At 39.4% G+C, this 21,320-nt stretch overlaps 4 protein-coding genes and 1 non-coding gene across 5 annotated transcripts; 4 read left to right on the top strand and 1 right to left on the bottom strand.

Annotated features, from left to right (window-relative positions):
- Window positions 1–1,145: 1,145 nt before the first annotated feature.
- chadla (chondroadherin-like a) lies at window positions 1,146–5,933 on the top strand. The gene is made up of 10 exons (XM_087808390.1): window positions 1,146–1,304; window positions 2,508–2,702; window positions 2,762–2,917; window positions 2,980–3,125; window positions 3,192–3,430; window positions 3,511–3,761; window positions 4,328–4,664; window positions 4,729–5,081; window positions 5,357–5,523; window positions 5,660–5,933. Exons 1-10 carry the CDS (start codon window positions 1,146–1,148, stop codon window positions 5,931–5,933), a joined length of 2,277 nt encoding a protein of 758 aa, XP_087664516.1.
- Window positions 5,934–6,229: 296 nt separating this feature from the next.
- On the top strand, window positions 6,230–6,301 carry trnaq-cug (transfer RNA glutamine (anticodon CUG)). Its single transcript has one exon. It is a non-coding gene; the product is annotated as a tRNA-Gln (tRNA).
- A 182-nt stretch (window positions 6,302–6,483) lies between these two features.
- Window positions 6,484–8,059, top strand: rbx1 (ring-box 1, E3 ubiquitin protein ligase). The gene is made up of 5 exons (XM_087809867.1): window positions 6,484–6,586; window positions 7,011–7,089; window positions 7,589–7,659; window positions 7,751–7,836; window positions 7,913–8,059. Exons 1-5 carry the CDS (start codon window positions 6,509–6,511, stop codon window positions 7,923–7,925), a joined length of 327 nt encoding a protein of 108 aa, XP_087665993.1. The 5' UTR covers window positions 6,484–6,508; the 3' UTR covers window positions 7,926–8,059.
- Window positions 8,060–8,410: 351 nt separating this feature from the next.
- Window positions 8,411–11,918, bottom strand: st13 (ST13 Hsp70 interacting protein). Its single transcript, XM_087809866.1, has 13 exons — window positions 11,815–11,918; window positions 11,328–11,463; window positions 10,510–10,558; window positions 10,336–10,426; window positions 10,130–10,203; window positions 9,971–10,037; window positions 9,821–9,905; window positions 9,639–9,749; window positions 9,467–9,569; window positions 9,285–9,401; window positions 9,162–9,207; window positions 8,936–9,093; window positions 8,411–8,873 (listed from the first exon to the last, which is right to left on the bottom strand). The coding sequence occupies exons 2-13, from the start codon at window positions 11,435–11,437 to the stop codon at window positions 8,736–8,738; spliced, it is 1,149 nt and encodes a 382-aa protein (XP_087665992.1). The 5' UTR covers window positions 11,438–11,463; window positions 11,815–11,918; the 3' UTR covers window positions 8,411–8,735.
- A 1,205-nt stretch (window positions 11,919–13,123) lies between these two features.
- On the top strand, window positions 13,124–21,291 carry xpnpep3 (X-prolyl aminopeptidase 3, mitochondrial). Its single transcript, XM_087809122.1, has 11 exons — window positions 13,124–13,390; window positions 13,754–13,876; window positions 13,996–14,183; window positions 14,613–14,832; window positions 14,900–15,084; window positions 15,564–15,626; window positions 15,944–16,057; window positions 16,194–16,279; window positions 17,938–18,121; window positions 18,194–18,314; window positions 20,057–21,291. The coding sequence occupies exons 1-11, from the start codon at window positions 13,321–13,323 to the stop codon at window positions 20,221–20,223; spliced, it is 1,521 nt and encodes a 506-aa protein (XP_087665248.1). The 5' UTR covers window positions 13,124–13,320; the 3' UTR covers window positions 20,224–21,291.
- The last annotated feature ends 29 nt before the right edge of the window (window positions 21,292–21,320 follow it).

The following is a 21,320-nucleotide window of genomic DNA, read 5'->3' as shown; positions in this document are numbered from 1 at the left end:
AAATGACAATTTAGTTTCTGCTGGATATTGAAAGATGTATGGTATTAATTATCTTCGTTCTGTCGTGTAGTCTGTTGCTGCTAATGGTACTGTGTTTCATATTAAAGGAGGGGTAGGTGATCTTGAAAAAAATACTTTTTTTTCTTCAAACTTTCCCAGAAGCCATGCCTTCCAAGCTGTACAGGAAGTAATGTTTGCTCAAACGAACAGCACAGTGTCTTATGTAGGCAGAAAAAAATTTGGTTGAGATTGATTTATCTTTACCATCCAATAGTTTGGTTGGGTTCTGATGTCAGAACTGTCTTACCAAAGCTCACTATTTTTATGCATATTCATGGTTACTCGCGTGCAAACACACATACCTCCATGGTTTCAACATTCGCAAAACTAGTAAAATGTTTAATGCTTTTGTACAGTCAGTTATAGAGTTTAATTTTTTTTAATTTTTTTTACAAAAGTTATATAGCCCAAGATGGATTAAAAAGAAAAGTTAAGTCAAGTCTTATTTTCAGAAAATGATTGTTTAATAGTATTTTTCAATTAATTTGAATATTTATTTAACTGGTAAGAAGGGAAACATAGGAGTAAACTTTATAAACTTATCGTAAGAAAGGTATGTTCACATGACGATCAAATTTTCAGATTCTTATCAAGACTTCGTATAACTTATTTTAAGTCAAATAATGTAGATACATGGACAGGAAATACACTAATATTAACATTATTCAATAGAAGTGTATATATTCTAAAATAATCCACATTCATGCCTCCTATGTGCTGAAATTATATTTCTTTAGTTACTTATTTGTCATTTAAGAGAGTCAAATGAGAGTTTAAGTCCCCTCACAGTGTCAGTGTTTTGTGGTTACATAGAAATGTGAAGCCCACGTGTTAATTTGCATTGTGGGGCGAGGAGGAGCAGGGGTCACCTCAGAAGAATTTACCAAAGTCTTGTTTGGCGCTCTGCTGAACCAGATTTCACAAGCGGACACAGTCGTAGAGTCACCAGCTTGAACAGAGATTCCCTCCATTACAGTAAGTAGAGTTGAATTCTTTGCAGGTTTTTATGATCATCATATAATCTATCTAATTGGTTTTCCTGTATTACCATTTGTCATTTCTCCATCATCTCTCTTCATGTACAGATGTGGCTCCTCTCTGTGCTCATGCTGGTGCTGCCCTCATTTATGGTGTTCCCGGTGCAATCCGGCAAATGTCCGTCAGTCTGCAGCTGCGATAGCAAGACTCTTTCGGTCTCTTGTGTCGGCAAGAACCTGGCGCAGGTTCCTCGAGCGATCGATGAGGTGAGGACTTGAACCAACCAAAAGTAAATGAAGAATCCTGCAGAACCACCCTCACAGCAGACTGAGTTTAAACATAAGATTTTTAGCCTGAAAGAGTTGCGTGAAGTTTAACCTGACCCCATGCATCCGTGAAACCTCTTCCAGTTCTACCTTGAAAGGTGTCAACTAATGAAGCTTTGGGGCCGACCATAAACTCAACATGACAAGTCATGAGATAAAATATACCTTTAAGAATGAAATGTTTTAACGCAAATGTAGCACAAGGAACATTATCTATAGTTTAATTAAATCAAAGCTGATGAGTGTTGCATGTGTGTTAATGTAAAATATCTATTTAGCCTTCCTTTGGAAAAAGTTTTTCTATAGGGAATATCTCGGGTGCAGTAAATAAGAAGTTAAAATGTTGTGTTTTTTTCCATTAAAATGTATTTATATTGCTTTTCCTTATTCATTTCTCTTTCTATGGCATTAATGATATACTACACTGATTATTCAGTGGTGTGTTGGGTCAATTTAAATGACTACTAAAGTACTATGAATTAATTATTTTTATTTTATTTTTACAACTTTTCACTGAATGTACTTAGTATTTGCTTGTTTATGATAATATTCATTATTTTTTTAATGAATGTCAATATAACATTTGAAATGTTAAAACTGTGAATTGTTTTATTGAGATATAGTTTTTTTGAAACATTAAATAATTTTCTATATATTTGCATTCAACATTTTTTATATTGAAAGGTTAAATAGTTGTTTTAATAGATAATTTAATTCAATAACTTTTTTACAATTATAACAATTTTTTTGTAGCCATTTAAATTCATTAAAAAATGTTGGTATAACAACAGATGATACCAAAAGAGTGCGAAGATAATCGATTGTACTCGCCAAAACGATTTTTTATTATTAACGATTAGATTATTCGATGAAAACAAACTGTCAATATTTTAGTTATTATATTACATTATTTCAAAAATAATAATTAAAGTATTAATTATATTAATTATAGATTAATTATATTATATTATATACATCCATACTATCCCAGCTACTCAGGGCAATAGGCTCATGTGAACTTCTGTGGACAATAAAAAGGGTTCACTCTAACTAACCATTGGTCGTACATTTAAGGCGTTAAAATCCTCATTATGTTCATGTTTGTAATGTTAATAATTACCATTATTAAATATTTTTCGACAGATAACTGTGAAACTGGACCTGAAGAACAACAAACTGGTCCAGCTGCCCAGAGGGGCGTTCTTGCACACCCCTTACCTGACTCACCTGAACCTGCAGCGCTGCAACATCCTGAGGGTGAAGGAAGGTGCCTTCCGAACGCTTGGCCGCCTCGTCTCTCTCAATCTAGCCTACAACAAGATAGACGTTCTCTACCAGGTGAAGCTTCAAATACCTCTCTCACAAAGGTTTTTCTTAACCCTCCAGTGTCCCTCCAGGAGTCCTTTGATGGCCTCTCGTCTCTGAAGGAGCTCAATCTGGACCACAACCGCCTGGAGGAGATCCAGCCGGGGGCTTTCACGCAGCTTGGGTTTTTAAACATGCTGGCTCTGACCCACAATCAGCTGGTCTACATCCCCAACATGGTGTTCCAGGTGCTTCGCTGGCTGCCTTGTCGTACTCCTGCATGGTTTTAATGCTTCTCCAACTTTCCCAGGGTCTTCAAAACATCAAGTGGCTCCGCCTGAGCCACAACTCCATTAACAACTTGGCGCCAGAGGCGTTCGCCAGCTTGTTCTCACTCACTCGTCTTAGTCTGGACCACAACGAGCTCCAGTTCTTCCCAGTCCAGGCCATGAACAGGTGAAGCAGTACCTACTGTTGCTGCTCGGCTCCGATTGGCCGTCTGAACCTCCTCTCCTTCTCTAGGCTGCGTGAGGTCACTCGTCTGGAACTGAGCCACAACCCGATGATCTACCTTGGAGAAGAATCCATCACCATGCCCAAACTCACGCACCTCAACCTGGACCACATGTCTCTCCAGGATCTGTCTGAGCAGGCTCTATCTGGGGCCCCTCTCCTGTCCGTACTGGACCTTAGTCACAATCAGCTTCGAAACCTGGAGCCACTCTCTGGCCCAAAGCAGCTGTCCACCCTCAACCTGACCGGTAATAATTTGGTCCAGTAGGTGTGGAGACCCTGGAAATGTCTCCACTCCACTGACACGTTCTGAATCTCTACTTTGTAGGTAACCCGATCTACTGTAACTGCTACATTCGTCCTCTAAAAAACTGGGCCAGAACCCGACGCGTGAGGCTGCTGGGTACGTGTTCTGGACCTGCTCATCTGTCGGATGAGCCTCTGAACATGGTCGCTGCTCTGAATCTGCGCTGCCGCAGCAGAGGGGAGGAGCCTGAGGAGGACGGAGCCAAGGTCAGCAGCACTCCCAGTCCAACGGCAAAACCCAAAATCAAGTGTCCGGACCGCTGCGACTGTGATGTGAGTTACATTATGAATGATCATGAAAAGTTCTCTTGCTGTTCCTTCAGTTTAGTGGGTTTTTTAAATTCTAAATGGAAAGTTTGAATGATTTTTTTATTTAAAAAGCTATTTTAATAACTAATAATAATTTTGTAATTAAATTAAGTTTTCAAATTTATTTATTTTTCTTTACACATGTAGTTTGATATTCTAGCTCCAAACATTCAAAATGAAATGTTTTTAATTCAAAAACATTTTTAATTTGTATCTGTTTAAATAAAAATGAAAATGTGGGTGAATAATTGCCACCAGACAATATAAAAGAGTACCAAGCTTAGAATTGTATTTTCTTTTTATTTATTCAACCTTAAAGATATATAACTATTAAAATTATAATTATTAAATAAAAAAATTCCAGGACCAAGGGACCAGCATTTCTATACAAAATGAACATTTCAACATTTTATATATAACATTCAACCATTCAATATTTTTTAAATGATGCAGAGAAAAAATGCAATCCCCTTGGCAGTGGTCATATAATGTAGTTGTGTAATGTCGCCATCATTTGTTCTGCCCCACAGGCTGAAGGAAGTCATGCCACCTGCGAGGGTCGCGGACACACAAAAGTCCCTCGTGGTTTTCCCTCCAAGACTCAGCTGCTGGACCTGCGGAGCAACTCCTTCCACTACCTCCCCTCCAACTCTTTCCCAGGCGCCGGCAAGGTTCTCTCCCTCCACCTGGAAAACTGCAACATCCAGGAACTGGAAAGTGGAGCCTTCCAGGGAATGAAAGACTTGTACTACCTCTACCTGTCTGACAACCAGCTGACATTCCTAGAAGCCAAAGCGTTCGCAGGAGCACCCGTGCTCACGTACCTTCACCTGGAGGGAAACCAGCTGACCCGATTTCCTGGTTCGGGTCTGAGGATTGAATCGATTATTTGATTCATCTTAATGTATTCTCATGTTCGTGTGTGTTTCAGCTCTGGGTCTCCTGCCGAGCCTGTTTGTCCTTCATCTTGAGAGGAACAACATCTCTAAACTGGAGCCGAGCGGCCTGCTGTCCTCCAGCACTTCTAATCTGAGAGAACTTTACCTGACCAACAACACCTTGACCACGATTGCTGATGGATCCTTGGACTCAGCCTTCCTTGGGATCCTCCACCTGGCTTCGAATCAGCTGACTCATGTACCGACGCAGGCTCTGTCCAGAACTCCAAATCTGGAGGAGCTCAACTTATCTCACAACTCAATTGATGTGGTTGGTTCTGATGCTTTTCAGCCCATTTCCCAAAGTTTAAAAAGGCTCTACATGGACCACATGGATATGAAGAAGGTGAGATTCAGGACTGCTTGAGATTTTTGTCATTTAAAAACATCATGGAATTCTTTTTTGTTTAACACACTTAAGTTACAATGTTTGTGTGTAAAACTGAGTGAGAAACAAGCATCCGAAAACACCTCACAAACAGGTTAAAAAACATGAGTATTGGTGGATATCAAGGACATATTTTCATCATGTTTAGACGGCTATGCTAAATATACACAGCACTTTTTTTTTCTCTCTTGGAATCTTCTGACTGGTCACTATTTTGTATATTTACTTGCCAGATTTCAAAGGACGCTCTGTCAGGTCTTGGCCCAACACTTAGAGCTTTAACCTTGAAAGGAAACCAGCTGGAAGAACTTCCTGACCTGAGACCCCTAAAAAATCTGGAGGTTGTGGACCTGAAGGAAAATCCCTTACGTTGTGACTGCACTCTAGCGTCGCTATACAGGTGATTTTAAACTTCACACTGACTCGAACAGAAACGTTGTTATACCAAGAATGTTGGAGATGGCAGGAAAAAAACAGAAGAGGAAGACATATCAACCGACTTTTTCACTGAACAAACTTCCTGTGATGTTTTTTAGGTGGATGGAGAACGTAAGTCTGGAAGTGATGGCTACATGTGGACACCCAGCTGACCTCAGAGGTCACTTGCTCAAAGATGTCCAGGTCTTCAAGTCCTGCCCTGATACGAGCCCACATTCTGAAGTTCTATCTTCATCAAAAAAAACATCAAAACCTACAACAAAGTCTTCCCAAGCTAAGGCTAAGTCAGTAAAGCAAAAAGCCAAAGACAAAAAAACTTTGAGGACTAAACCTGCGGTGACGAAGAAGAAGAAGAAGAAGGAGACTGTATAGTAGACAAGCATAATAGCTAGAAATATATATTGAGATTTCAGAAAATTATATACATTGTATTCTTTACTAAGTATGTAACTTTGGCGTTAAATGCCATTTACTTTAAATAAAAAGACTTTATGTGTGCGTCTATGTCGTATCATAAATTGCTTCATTGTTAAACAGAATGTATGGGCATTACAATCAAAACCATTCAAAACAAGAATTATGTTGTTACGTTTGTAAGTTTATCTGGTTAACGATTGACAAATGCTGTGTTAATAATATAATTCTATATTTCCACTACGTCTCTTAGTGGTTCTATGGTGTAATGGTTAGCACTCTGGACTCTGAATCCAGCGATCCGAGTTCAAATCTCGGTAGAACCTGATGTTTTTGTTTTAAATACGCACAACATGCTGCTCCTTTTTTTTTAAACCCATAACTCATATTAGCAGCGAACACTTCAAATATATTTGAAAAGCAGATTAAAGATAAAAAATAAAACTGTTTCGCTTTCATGTGACGCGAGACCAAAGCGGAAGTGGTATTTGTTTCACTTCCTGATGACCCTAAAACTAATTCAGTGAGTCAAGATGGCAGCTGCGATGGATGTAGATGCGCCGAGTGGCACAAGCAGTGGCTCAAGCAAAAAGCGTTTTGAGGTTAAAAAGGTAACACTTGAATGTTGTGAACTGTATTACTTGAAAGACAGCCTGCGACGTTTCTTTAGGCTCTAGATATCTTGAGTCTTCTGACTAATGCTGGCTAACAGAACTTAGCTTCTGAATGCTAACTCATTCTGTTTTTCTACTCCACCCGGTGACGTCTAACGTTAATGTAACTACTGGCAGAAATGTATTTCTAAAACATTGTGCAGGATTCTACTACATTTCGCCTTCATTCCAAACAAATAAAGAGAAAATGATTATCATTTACGACGATTAAGTGAAATAAGCTTTATCTGACGAATACCGCCTTTGTTAATCTCTTTATAACCAATTCCCTAAAGGAGATCTCCAGAGGGATTGATAAAGTTTATTCATCTATTCCTAAAGGTGTGTAAGCTTGACTCTAATGTCGCGTGTTTTCTTCCAGTGGAACGCCGTAGCTCTGTGGGCTTGGGACATTGTTGTGGACAACTGTGCCATCTGCCGCAATCACATCATGGACCTCTGTAAGTTGACGTTAAAGCTTCTTCACGATGATCCTACTTTGATACAAGACCATTTCACATTGTAGGAGGAACAGCTTTTATTTTTTATAAATGTATTGTATGAGTAATGAGTTGTTATTCACCGAGTTCTCAAGTCACACACACACTCTGTTGCCGACACTCAAATGTTGAACAGAACAGGTCTTTGTTACTATAATATTGTGTTGTACATTTTTGGTTTGCCTTTTAAAGCACACATGCTGAGAACACAAAGAGGGAGAATTGGGTCTTTGCAGTTGTTCAACCAAGGCAATTTCTATTTTATTAGAACACTTTAATACTGAACTTTGAATGGAGTTGGCTCTGAGCTAGTAGATTTAAAGGCAGGAGGAATGAGCGTAAGGAACTCCAAGACTGAGGTTACCATCGAATCCTGGGATTCGTCAACCAAGCGACATGCAAAAGGGACATTTTTGGATCTACACATGAATAACTGAATGGATCTTTTTCAACCTTTCAGGCATCGAGTGTCAGGCCAACCAGGCTTCTGCAACATCTGAAGAATGCACGGTAGCCTGGGGCGTGTGCAACGTGAGTCTTTGTAACTGTGACAATTGCATCAGAGCTAAATGCTCTGTAAAACATGGATAAGCCTTTAAAGAATCATCTTTCTCTTTGATAGCATGCCTTCCACTTCCACTGCATTTCTCGTTGGCTGAAAACCCGACAAGTGTGTCCCCTTGACAACAGAGAGTGGGAGTTTCAGAAGTAAGTATTTACCTAAATTAGTTTAGATCTGTTACACTGAACTAGATGTAACCTGTCCACATGCTTGTCTCCACAGATATGGGCACTAGTGGTGGCGGTGTTGGGTTCTTAACAGATTCCGCAAGTCTCCCTCCCTCATCTATGTACTCGCACTCAAGCTGGATGTTTTTCTCCTAGTCGTTTATTTTGATATGTTATTCACAAATAAAATATTGTGACAGTTTCACCTCGTTTGAATTATCTCATTTCAAAGACCTCCAACACAAAATGAACTTCTGATGTTCAAGGACAAGCATGTGTGCTCTCCATAATCCTGCTGCTCGCTCTTACCCTAAGGGATTATCCGTTTGCTGACCCAGACTTCTGTCCTTGTCGCGTTTATACAACAGCTGATATCCACTGGTCGGTGAACGGGACAGAACTGATCTGCCGTGTGGTCTAACATTTCATGCAAAGTTGTTTGCCAGTTGAACTTCTAGAACGAGCAGCCGTTTAATGGGCTGATCTTCCAGAAAACTACCTTCATAGACTTAAGCAGATGGTTAACTTAAGATTGAAACTCTGATCACTTGAACACATTACAGCAAAACTTTTATTGTGATACTTCCCAAATGAACAGAAATAAGTTTTTATGGGTTTCATTTTAATTAACAAAAGTAACAGATTTAGCGCAGACAATTGAACGTTAGCTAGCTTGAGTGTTAACCTTCCCAGTTATCCAAAAAAAACCTGAAGTGAAAAGTCCCAGCTGAGATGAGTCAAATCATAGACCCTTGAGACATTAAGTGCAGACAGGTTAAGAATGTTTAAAAGTTGCAAGCCCTGCTCGTCCGCACACAGTAGAAAGATTGTGGAAAAGCGTTGTTGCTCAGGAACAATTTTCTCTTCGCCATGCTCCTCTAAGGCTGTGAAGGGGGCGGCCCAAACTTAGAGCTCAGCTTGGCGATCAGTGCCATAATTTTGGGGTTGTTTTGATACTTGGAGATGTTTGCTGGGTTCTTAGTCACATCCTGGATGGCAGTCATCACCTCAGGGTCCTAGAAAAGACGATCAGTCACTGCCGTGTTTCATTTCCATGAATCTAGCCGTGTTTTGTTACCTTCATGGCCATGAGGAGCTCAGGGTCGTTCAGCAGATCTCCAAAGCCAGCCATGCCAGGTGCTCCACCTGGGAAGCCTCCTGGGGCTCCACCTGGAGCTCCCCCAGGGAAACCGCCAGGGAATCCACCTGGAAATCCACCCGGGAACCCACCAGCACCTGAGAGGGGCGTGACAAGTGGTGAGCCAACCATTCCAGTCATAAAGATGGCAGAAAAGCAGCCTTACCTGGAAAGAATCCTCCTCCCTCAGCAGATTGTCTGGCCTCCTCTTCCTGTGGAAGAAACATCACCATTAGTTTTGCTTGTATACATGTACCTCACGTTATCGTGGTCATCTTTATCCACACACCCTCTGAGCTCTGGCGTGCTCCTCTCTCGCCTTCTTGATGCGCTCCTGCTTCTCCTTGACCTCCTTCTCTTCCCTCTTGCGTTCGTATTTGCGTCTGTGCTCGATAATTTTGGTGGCCTAAAATTTTTTAGACAAGCATGTCACTTCAGGGGCAACGAGGTGCTACGCCCCTCCCTCAGTACCTTCGGCTGGACCTCCTTCAGCAGCGCGCTGGCGTCTTCATCGTAGTCCAGTTTGCAGGTCATGGCGAGATCTTTGGCGGCCTCCTCCCAGTGACCGAGCAGCCTTCAGCCAAACACAAGACAAGGGAGTCATTGCGACTTCAAGAAACAATGATGTTCAAAGAAATCTTACCGGTGGGCCTTCCCCCTCCACTTGTAGGGCTGTGCGGAGTCCGGATTGATGATGATGGCTCTGTCACAGTCGCTGATGGCTGCGTTTGGTTTTTGCATCTTGATAAAAACGCTAGAGGATGAGAAAACAATACGTTATGAAATCCTGATCCCAGTATCTCAGGCTAATCTCGGGTGAGTCACCTGGCGCGCTTGGCATACAAAATAGCTACGCATGGGTTGAGCTTGATGGCTTCAGTGAACAGATCCACAGCTTTCTGCAGCTCACCTGCGGGAGACGGAAGGTGTTGATGGCAGCTAGAGAGTCTTGATGTCGTTTTACAAAACGTTTACCTTCACCGAGAGCGTTAATGGCCTCCATCTTCTTTTCGTTGGCCTGGTCGGCCATCTCTTCAGTCACCTAGATGATGTCATATAGAATCAAAGGAATCAGCTCTGCTGCACTTCTGCTGTTCCTCGGGCGGCCCATGATAAAAAGTACATTTGTTTCACCTCAATGTTTTCAAAGTCCAACATCTCTGGAAGGTCGTCAGTTTCTGGCTGGATTACGCCCTCTTGGTCAATTTCTGAAAAGTGGGATGAATGTGTCGTCATTACTAAAATAAAGCCTTCTAACTTCCACATCACAACAAATTAGTCCACCCCTCTCCCCCCATGAAACGGTTATTTCAAAAAAAAAAAAAAAACCTTCAAGCTACCTATATCACTCTCCTCACTCTCTGACAAGCCACGGGGTTCAGGTGCAGGCGGTGCAGCAGATGTTGGAGGAGGCCCACACGGGCAACCACCCTAAAAAAAATAAATCAGAGAAAACCATTTTTGACACGCATTGAAACAAGGTCATTATTCAAATGAAGGATAGTAAATCTTACGTGGCAGGAATCTTTTGCTTTTGGGGCAGGAGCGATTGTAGCACCCATGCTAAAAGATAAACAACACACACAGCTTTGAATCATCTTTGATTAACTGTGACTGATTTTGGTTGTTTTTTTTTTTTCATCCTTTTACTTGAATAATCAGGGTTAACTCCAAATCTCAGCTCACTTCTTGACCTTCCAAAGCCCCCTAGTGCAAACTGCAGCCCAGGGCCAAATACAGCCCTATGCTTGCATTTATGACTGTTAATATTTTGATTTCATCAATACTCCATTAGATGTGTATTATAACCGTTAACAAATTGGCGGCATCCATGTATAAATACTTAATTTTTCATTGCCGTTTAATAGCATAATACATTTTCTAATAAAAACAATTTGATACTTTGTTTTTTAAAACCCATCCCTTGATTGCCTACTCATCATTATAAATGGCTTTATTACAACCATGACCAAATATTAACTTTAATTTTTTCATGATTTACTAATAAAGTTTTGTGATTTTAAATCTTTATTGATACAATATCTATTAATTTTGTAATTTTTTGTTTTATTATATAGTATTGAAAAAACATACATTATATAATTTGACATTACTGTGACTATGAGAGGGACTTGTAATGTTTCGCCCTAAGAAAGGTTGAACACGTTTATAGCCATTATTGACAGAAAGACAGAAACTTATTTGCCTTTCGGCTGCAAGTCATGAGGACATGCTGCACAAAGAAAACACTGTTAAGGGTGTAAAAGCCAACAGTGTCCACCAAAAATGGAACATTTGGGTTTAGAACCTAACATGTGGATCCTTAACTCACCTATGCAGCCAGTTCCGGAAGAAGCTCATCTCAGGCAGGTGCAGGATCGCGGGGTTCGCCTCGCAAAGCTGCACGAACGCCTTCAACTCGGTCACTTTTCGTGAATCCATTTTCTTCTCCTCCAAAAGCAAAGATCCTGGATTAAAGACAGAAATGTTAGCTTGGTTGACAATAGCAGCTGCTAACGATAACAGTGCATGTTTGGGATCCGCTATGATTGATTAAATTAAAATCTAAAAGCAAGTTTTGAACTTAGAGCACAAATCTGCAACGTTAGTTCAATTGTTTTTTAACTCTCTGGTCGAGAAGATGAAGAAGACGGTTCTAGTAGAAGCGCAATGACTGGCGCATGATAGCATTGCTAGCTTGACTACATGACTCAATACACGCAAATAATCAGAGTGAATCTCGACGTGAGCAGCAAGACTCATGCAGTATAAAAGACACTAAATCGTCGTTGATGTTGAAATAAAAAAACAGAAGAAACCTTTAAGAACCGTAAGAGCCTCTCTATCCGTGAAGCACTGTCGACTGGCGGTGGCGTCGCTTCAGTCTTTTCATTCAGGCAGCTCGCAGGACAGACCGGACGGATTTGGAGGGTTATGTTCAGGGTTGTGACTGACAGGCTCTTCTGACACACCGCGTTTTTTGACTTTACTCGGCAAAAAAATGAAAAAATAATAAATTATACAAAATGTAGAATAAAACAAATAAATAAAAAGCTTTACAAATAAAGAAGATCAAACTTGATCTACTTGCCTTCCACCGAAATGTGCCTTACAATTATCCAGAGCTCTTTCGTCACACAATGTGTCAATCAAATAAACTGTATTGTTTTTGCTTTTATATAATTGTTTATAATTAAAATAAATACAGTCCAAATAACATGTTTTCAAATGCATATTATATACAGTTTGAAGGGTGTACATATAGAAGTCCATGGCTATATAGGAAAAAATCCTAAAATACATTATAAAGAAGAAAACAAAAAATCTTATTATATCGTGCACATTGCCGACTGGCATGGCGTCTTTGCAGTCAGGCTTCTCTTAGGACAGACTGGATAGACATGGGCGATTGTTTTCCGAGTTTTGTCTGCAAGACACACACACACACACACAGTGCCCCTGAATCACCAGGGCAAGGAGAAAAAAGGTTCCGCATACTTGCGCCTAAAACTCTTGAACATTTAAAATAAAATAACAATTTTATTGGTACTTTTCCACCCATACTGTTTATAGAATTGCTGCAGTTCATCTGGTTTCTAGCGTTGAACCCCACGGATCAGAAGCACCTCCAAAGGTGCTTAATATTAATATTAACGTATGAGATGCAATAACATGGGGTGATGCGAACACACTAGTGCTACAGAAAATGTGCGTCATGTACACACATAGCCTAGAAAAAGTACTTTCAGAATCAGAATCTTTTGCCAGTGTTGTAAACACAACATTTTTTGATTTTTTTTGGATCATTACAAAATAAAACAATAAAATTGTATAACACACAATATAAAAAACAGAACCAAGGCAGCCTGTCTGTCTGTGGCACATTAAATATCATTTTTACAACAACTATTACTGGGATGGCTGCATTTAGTGGTGTGACAAATGTGATGTGTTATGCAAATAATAATGCGTAGACGCGGAACTTGTTATTAAACTCTTAAGTAATAGACTTTTATGTTTCATAAATCTATATATTTTCCTGATATTCTGGAGCGCACCATTACCCAAACCTGTGAAACATAACTGAGGGTGAAATAACCCATGATGTCTCGCTAGCCGCAGCGTGAGTGAAATAAGTATGCTAGCGGCTTTAGCTGTCACTTATAAATATAGTTTAAAGATTGTTTTTTAACAATTATAAGCCTCCTGGAAAAACAAGGACTATTCACTTAAATACAATTCGTTTTCTTTGAATTGAACAGTACTATTTCGGCAGCGGTCATCATGCGTGGGGGGTCGGGGTCCTTCCTCGTTTCAGCTTGAAAATGTTGCCGTGTACAGTCGCTTCTGCCCGGGCGGCTGTACTGCCGCTGTCCCGGCGCTGCTGGTTACCAGGTAGAGTTTGAAACGACTTGACACAACTCTTTAAACACTGACTAACGACTATCTTCTGTTATTTTGCAAACACCTTTGGCACTTTAATTTAGTTTAAATGTTGTCAAAGTGTCTTGTAATTCTTTACTGTAACATTATTTATTTTGCTTTTCTTTTCCCCCACATGTTTTTTTTACAACAACGTGGTTATTTAAATTTTCATTGTTTCCATGTATATTTCAGACTACATGATTGAAAAAAATGTATCTTCCAGAGTTAGAAATAATTTAAAAAAAAAAACGATGGTTCCAAAATGTAAACCTTTTGGGGGGGGGGATTAACTATTTAGCTGTTATATGACCTGTTGACTTTGTCACTGTGTAGGTCGTGTGTGGTGTCCGTGTAGAAGTGCATCAGTGAATGTTGGTGGTTTGAAACCAAAGACGGTCCCTCCTCGCTACCTAGGCCAGCCAAGTCCTTTCACACATCCTCACCTCCTCAAGCATGGTAAAAATAAGTTGTGATGGTCCGACACATCGACACGTCTTCATCTTGCTCGTCGTTACACTTGGAAGATGATAAGTTTGTGTTGTTCATGAGTTCCTAATACCCTCTTCTATTTTCAGGTGAAGTGACTCCAGGCCTGAGCAAGACAGAATTTGAGCTTCGCAGACATAGACTAGCCTGTCTGATCGAGGAACAGTCCGATCGACTTGGACCCTCAACCTCTTCCAGCACTCATTTGGCTGTTGTTCTGTCGCATCCCACCCGCTACATGACCAATGATATACCTTATCATTTCCACCAAAACCAGGTATTGATATGTCTCATAGTAATTCGTTTTAATTGATCTTTCCAGTTGGTCCATTTTTCCTGAACTATCTACTACCATCTTGTCATCCAGTCAATGAGATTATTTGGGCAGCAGGTGGAAGTCCAGAGTTCACTTGAGCTCTGCGCTTCACAGAAAGAATAATCCTTCAAATAAATGGTTGGTCCAGCTTGTATTTTGGAAAAAAAAAAAAAGAAAAATCATTATCTAGTACTCCTACCATTATTATCATTTTCTGAACATTTATTTGGATAGTTAATCTAATGATTTTGATCAATTAATGATCCATGATCAATAACATTCTTGGATCTTACATTCAATACAATAACAATCAAAGGTTTATTCAATCAACATATATTGATATATTCTCAAAGGTTGATCCATATAACCTCTAATTTAACTTTCCCCCAGGATTTTCTCTACCTCAGTGGGTTCCTGGAGCCTGACAGTGCCTTGGTTCTGTACGGTAAAGGCCGACCAGACAAGTCCATCTTGTTTGTCCCGCACAGAGACCCAGAAAGAGAGCTGTGGGATGGACCGCGCTCTGGGAAAGATGGAGCCAGTGCTTTGACTGGTATCGAGAGAGTACACAGCATAGAGGAGTTAGGAGTCATACTGAAAAGCCTTCAAGGTTAGCAGAAACTTCTGACTTGAAATAAAAAAAACATAAATGTAAACTTTTACATGAATGTTTTTAGGCACTGCGTTGTGGTACGATGGATCCGAGCCAGCTCACCCTCGGCTCCACAAGTCACATGTGCTTCCTCTGCTGCAGTACGGGGCGACACCCCGTACCCTCAGGCCGCTCATCCATTCTCTCAGGGCGTTTAAGAGTTCAGCAGAGGTGGCGCTCATGCAGGAAGCCGGTCGCATTACAGCAGAGGTTGGTGTTTGTTTGTCTAATGGAACTTTTTCAAATCAAATTGATTTCATTTATTTGTTTATCAAGAACACATTTTCAGGATTGGTTAGAATTTGGTGAACTCAGTTGTGAGTTGGTTGGGAGGTGTTTTTGCTCCTTCTGTATTCTGGAACGTTAGCAGAAAAACAAAAAACTCACTAAAGTAAATCCATGTTCATGTGGTAGCAAAATGGGTTTTTATCGCACACTGTAAAGTTTTAAGAGACTTTCTATTCTATGGACTCGCCCTTGTGAGTTCCCAATGCGGGCAGTTGTATATTTATGAACCATGAAAATCGTTGTATTTATTTGCATGCGTTTTAAGATGAGCTCCTTGGCACAGGTATGCTGAGTGCTTTTAGAGATCTGACTTTCAACATCAGACAATCACATGCGTCTTTGACTGCAATTATGACAAAACCTTGAGGACCTGTTTGAACTTTTTGCTTCTTGTGTCTCAGGCTTTTCGTGGGACAATGGCCGTATCTAATGGTGATATTGATGAAGCCATTCTGTTTGCAAAGGTACAAGTCAAGCTTTTATTTTTGCAGCTACCTGATTTCTTTGTTCGTTAAAATGTGTTAAAAAAAAAACAAGCACATGAAAATGATCCTAAAGAAACTTAAAGGAATTTTTAATTTCTGTGAAAGGTTAGTTAAGGAAAAAATTAAGTGAGTTCTCAAATTTTACACAAATACGTTACAAATATGCTTTAAATCATTGTAAATCAATTAAAAATATAATGTTCCCTTACATTTGACCTTTTTTATTATTTTAACAATTTATTTTGTATTTACTCAAGTTGAATGAATGTTCAATTATTTTTAATTGGAACTTTCAGTTTGACTTTGAAAACCGCCTCCATGGTGCAAACTTCCTGGCGTATCCACCTGTGGTTGCTGGAGGGAATCGTGCCAACACCCTTCATTACATCAAAAACAACCAGATTGTAAAGGTGATTGTATTACCTGTGTCTTGAGTTCAAAAAGTGCGTGTTCAGAAGTGATGCAGACGCCACATTATTACCAATGACTCTTAAAGGCCGATCTGTGTATGTTAAACGTATGTTTTGTATGTCTTCTCATCTAAAGGATGGGGAGATGGTCCTGCTGGATGGTGGTTGTGAGTACTTCGGTTATGTCAGTGACGTCACAAGGACATGGCCAGTAAATGGGAAGTAAGTCATTTGAACTAGGAAGGTATAAGATCTAGTTGGGTGTGAAATTGCAAGAATAAATCGTGAAAATATATTTAGTGGGAGTAACTGTGAACAGACTGTGATTAACAAATACATCTAGAGCTTAAGCACTCGTTAATAAGGGTGTAAGAAAATATTGATATAATGATATATCGCGATATTGTTATTCACAATACTGTATTGATATTTTTAAAATGCATGTAATTTTGTGCTGAAGCCACTCGCCGGTGCAGCAGCGACTCTGCTAGAGGAGAAATCACGCTAGAAGATTTAACACCAATAACTTTATTAAACATCTGAAGACGCATCATGACAAAGAATATGAGCAGATCGAAGAAACGATTAAGACGAAACAAAAATAAGCAGTTTACTTTGCTGTTCTGTAGAGACGAGAGAAACGTTCAGTCGCACATGAAAGTCAACAATAACAAACGTTCTTGTAAGTGTTAATGTTGACTTTGGAATTTGCTTCGATCTAATAAATAGTTTAATAGTGGTTAAATAAAGGCTGACAGCGCTGAGTTCCGTGTGTGTGAGACGTAACCGGACACTCGCTAATTTAACAAACTTCAAGACGATCAACGATGACACAAAAATTAATTTAAAGTTTAAAGTTTAGTCATAACAACGGTAAATGCTTTACTAACTTGCTTTGAAATCTTTGAATTTTTTTTTCCTCCAAAAACTAATAAACAAAATGACTTTGTAATAACATTTTACTTTAATTCAAAGTTTAAATATATATTTAACATCCGCTTTTAAAGCTAATGTTTGGACAAATGTTGGCTTTAAAACAGAGTGTAAAGTTAACATTTATTGTTGATGTAAGTTTACATTTTTTAATATTTTGAGAATCTCTTTCACATTTTATTAGAGAAAGTTTATACTTATTTCTTTGCTGTAATATATATAAGTAACTTGTGTCCTGATGCACCTGATCAAGGGGTGCAAGACACGTGTTGGCTGCACGATGCTTCCTTAACCCATATGCTTATCTGGGTCAAGGTGAAAACAAATGTGTTTGAGTTATTCGTTGTGTTGTTTCTGGGCTAAAGTGAACGACCTCTCTGGCTTCCATAAATTTATATGCAGTGGTGGAGGTTGTCTACTTTGACCCAGACACAACCCAAGGAATTCCTCAAATTTGTATTTTATTAATTATACTAGCTCTTTCTTTCTCTCTCTCTCTTTCTCTCTATATATATATTTGGAAATGTGAATTATCTATATTTCTATTATTTCTGCTTAAAATATACTGTATATTTATGCAGGTTCTTTAACATTTTGAATTGAAAAATAAATTATATATTATTAATTTCATAATTTAAATCCTTTTTTTAATTATCTTTTTCAACCCACCCTCCCTTTTTTTAATTAAAAAAATGATTGTCGCTTGTCATCTAGTGAAGCCGATGTATCTCTCTCTGTATAGCATTTTGAGTCTTTGCAGGCTTGTACTCTCCATCACCTGAACAGGTGACGTCAGTTTAGTCTTCAGGGTCACGAGGAAATGCTAAATTTGGGACTCAGCCATCATAAGCCTCAACCACTTTTATGAAATGTTGTTTTTTAACTCTATTAACTACAAATCAACCAACTAAACAAGGAGCCTTCTATACCTTTTCTCCCTATCCAAGATACACTCCAGTCCAGCAAGAGTTGTATGAAGCTATCTTGGAGGTCCAGTACGCCTGTTTGGCCCTGTGCACTCCTGGAGTTAGTCTGGATCACATCTATAGCACCATGTTGGATCTTTTGGGGCGACAAGTCAAGCGGCTGGGCATTGTTTATAGCAGTGCTCGTGATGCTGATGTGCTAAAGGTAATGACACAAACAAAGATAACATTGAATACAATTCTGCTCCTTCTTAAATAAATATTTATTCCCATCAAGGCTGCGAGAAACTTCTGCCCACATCACGTTGGCCATTATTTGGGCATGGATGTCCATGACACTCCTGGACTTTCTCGTTCTCAACCTCTACAGCCAGGAATGACCATTACCATTGAGCCAGGTGAAACTTTCTTCACTACTGTTGAACCTTTCTTTGATAGGAATTGGACAGGTGTGTCAAACTGAAGACGCAGGAGCCACAATTGGAAGGATTCTTTAAATATGACCCATGACATAATTTTATGTTTTAAATAATGATAGGAAAACTTAGACATATTAAATCCATATTTCAGTTTTTGCCACCAAAGATTGACGCCCATTTTCAGAAAATACAATTTAGGTTTAGTCAGAAGGCTGTTGGGGATATTATTTCTATATGTCTTTGAATAAGAAAGTCTCAAAATTGGAAACTGCTCAGTCATAGCAAACCAATCAATACCCAGAAGTAAATCCTAATAATACAATTTCAGAAATATTGTAATTGTAAATATTTAAACAAATGTGTACAAAAGTTAAACATGTTAAATGTTGACAAAACTGAAACTCTGGTCATTGCTCCTGGTGATAAGATTCCAGGGTTGAGTCAGTACTTGAGTGACTTAGATCAGTCTGTTAAACTGAGCCTGAGAAACCTGGGTGTTGTATTTGACAAAGACATGTCTCTAGTTCAACAGTTTCAGAAAACCAACTAGAAACTGTTTCCTTCAACTGAGAAAAATCTCTAAACTTAGGAAAATGTTGCCACAACATTATCTGGACCTTGTAATCCATGCGTTTGTGTTTTCTTGTTTGGACTATTATAACAGTTTGTTTTCATGTCTTAACAAGAAGGATCTGTCTCACCTGCAGTTGATACAAAACTCTGCAGCAAGAATTCTGACCCACTCTAGTAGAAGAACTCACATTTCACCGATTATACAACTCTTCACTGGCTTGGAGTATCTTTCAGGATCACCTTTAAAATTATTGTTCTTACTTTCAGAGCTTCTGTGTGGAGTTTGTATGTTCTCCCCGTGTAGCGGTAGAGGTTGATTTAGAACTTTGGGGAATTGTCCATGGGTATAAGCGCGTGTGTGAATGGTTGTCTGTCTTTGTGTGTGCCCTGTGATAGACTGGCGTCCTGTCCAGGGTGTCCTCTGCCTCTCGCCCTATGACTCTGGGATAGGCTCCAGACCCCCTGCGACCCTGACCCTGGAATAAAGCGGTTGTCAATGAATGAATGAACCTTCAGAGCTATTCATGGTCAGGCTCCTCCTTACATCAGTGATCTGATCCAGCCTTACACCCCAGCTCGGGCTCTGAGGTCTGTGGATTAGAATCTTCTTCCTCGCACACGGTTCAGGACCAGAGGAGAGAAATCCTTCCTAAGCTTTGGAACGATCTTCCTCTCCCTCTACGCTTGATGGATCTACTGACTCCTTTAAGAAACATCTTAAGACATTTATGTTTGTTCAGGCTTTTCCTTGATTTTCTGTGTTGTTCTCAGTATTATCTTGACCTTTATAGTATATATTTTATTGGGTATTGTTTTGATAGTTTAAGCGCTTTGTGATCCTGGTCTGGAAAAGCACTCTTTAAATATAAATTACTTACTTACTTATGTTGTAAATTTTAAAATACAGTTTTGTTGAACGTTAAAAAGCTGCCAAATTTATAAAGGGCTCGCTTTTAACATAAAATCAAAAGCAACAGGAAACGAATGGATAATGGAAGAAGAGTAAAACACAATCATCATCATTAATTTACTCAAAAATAATGACAGAGAATGAAACGAATGTCTATAATATTTGTTATGACTGTGTTAAAGATAATATTCATACCACAAAAATGAATCCTCTCCTTAATTTGCATCTTTCCTTGCAGGTTTGTACATCAATGAAGACAATGACCAGGTCCCAGAGCGGTTTCGTGGCTTGGGTATCAGGATTGAGGATGATGTGCTGATTCAGGACACAGGAGGACCTTTGATTCTGTCTTCTGATGTGCCAAAGACCATCGCTGAAGTAGAGCAGGCCTGTGCACAGAGATAGACCAGGTAGAGTGTGTCTTGATGTACACACAGAGAGATTTCAATCATGTTAAATCATTTGCCGACACTTGAACAGAACAGGAAGCTTGCACACTCACCAGTCTGACTGTATTTCAACTTGCATCTTCCCAAAACATTGATATAACACTGCTTATAATGTGGGCTGTAAAGATCATCAGGGGAGAACAAAACTGCACTCAGAATTATTTTCATTATTGTCTTTAAAATCATTATTTATTTAGACTCATAATTTTTGGACATGGGAAATAGTCTAACTTAAGTAAATACTAAAGAGTGAGAATTTTAAAAGGGACGTTTACATAAACAAAAATATATATTCTTGCTAAAGCTTTAAGATGGGGGTTTAAAAATATACACACTAACTGTTTAACAGTTGCTCTATTCATTAAAATTCCACATTGTTTAAGGGTCTATAACTGGCACTGTGTGATTTTTTTTTTGAGCCAACTATACATGCACTAGTCTGCAAGATCAAGTGACTGGAAATGACACTGGACTTCAAGTTGCCCGTGGAGATGCTTCCACTCATTCAGAGACAAGAACGAATGGAGCTGATTTTAAAGACCGCAGAGAAGATCTTCACCAAAAACTTGCTTACTATTCTGGACCAGGGCCGGGTCTAGACAGGCATGTATGAGGGGCACAAATCTTGAGGGGGCATTGTGCTGTTACTTACTTACTTACATGTAAGTTTGAGGGGGCACAACATTTATTTAAGGGGGCCAGGCCCCCTCTTGCCCCTGCCTAGACCCGGCCCTGTTCTGGACAGAGTCTGGAGAAGGACAGTCAACATCTCATCCAGCCCTCTTCCAACGTCCAAACTACTTTTGAATCTATCTGACTCAACCATTCATCTACAATTGAATCTTTCTTTCAAGTATTTGCTATCATCAGAGTTATTTGCTGTATGAAAAGACTTAACAATAAAGAATACTCTGGTAGAATCACGTTTCTGGTGATGGCTCCTCTGAGCCTTTGAGATATATTTTCTTTGATCCATTTATCCTCGATTTTTGTGCAGGGAAATTAAATACTTCAATAAAGTTTCGCCACGAGTAATTCTTGTATTTATTAAAC

This window comes from Callionymus lyra, chromosome 15 (genome assembly GCF_982586985.1).
Source record: "Callionymus lyra chromosome 15, fCalLyr1.hap1.1, whole genome shotgun sequence".
Classification (NCBI taxonomy): Eukaryota; Metazoa; Chordata; class Actinopteri; order Syngnathiformes; family Callionymidae; genus Callionymus; species Callionymus lyra.
This window is presented reverse-complemented; position numbering and strand designations above follow the sequence as displayed.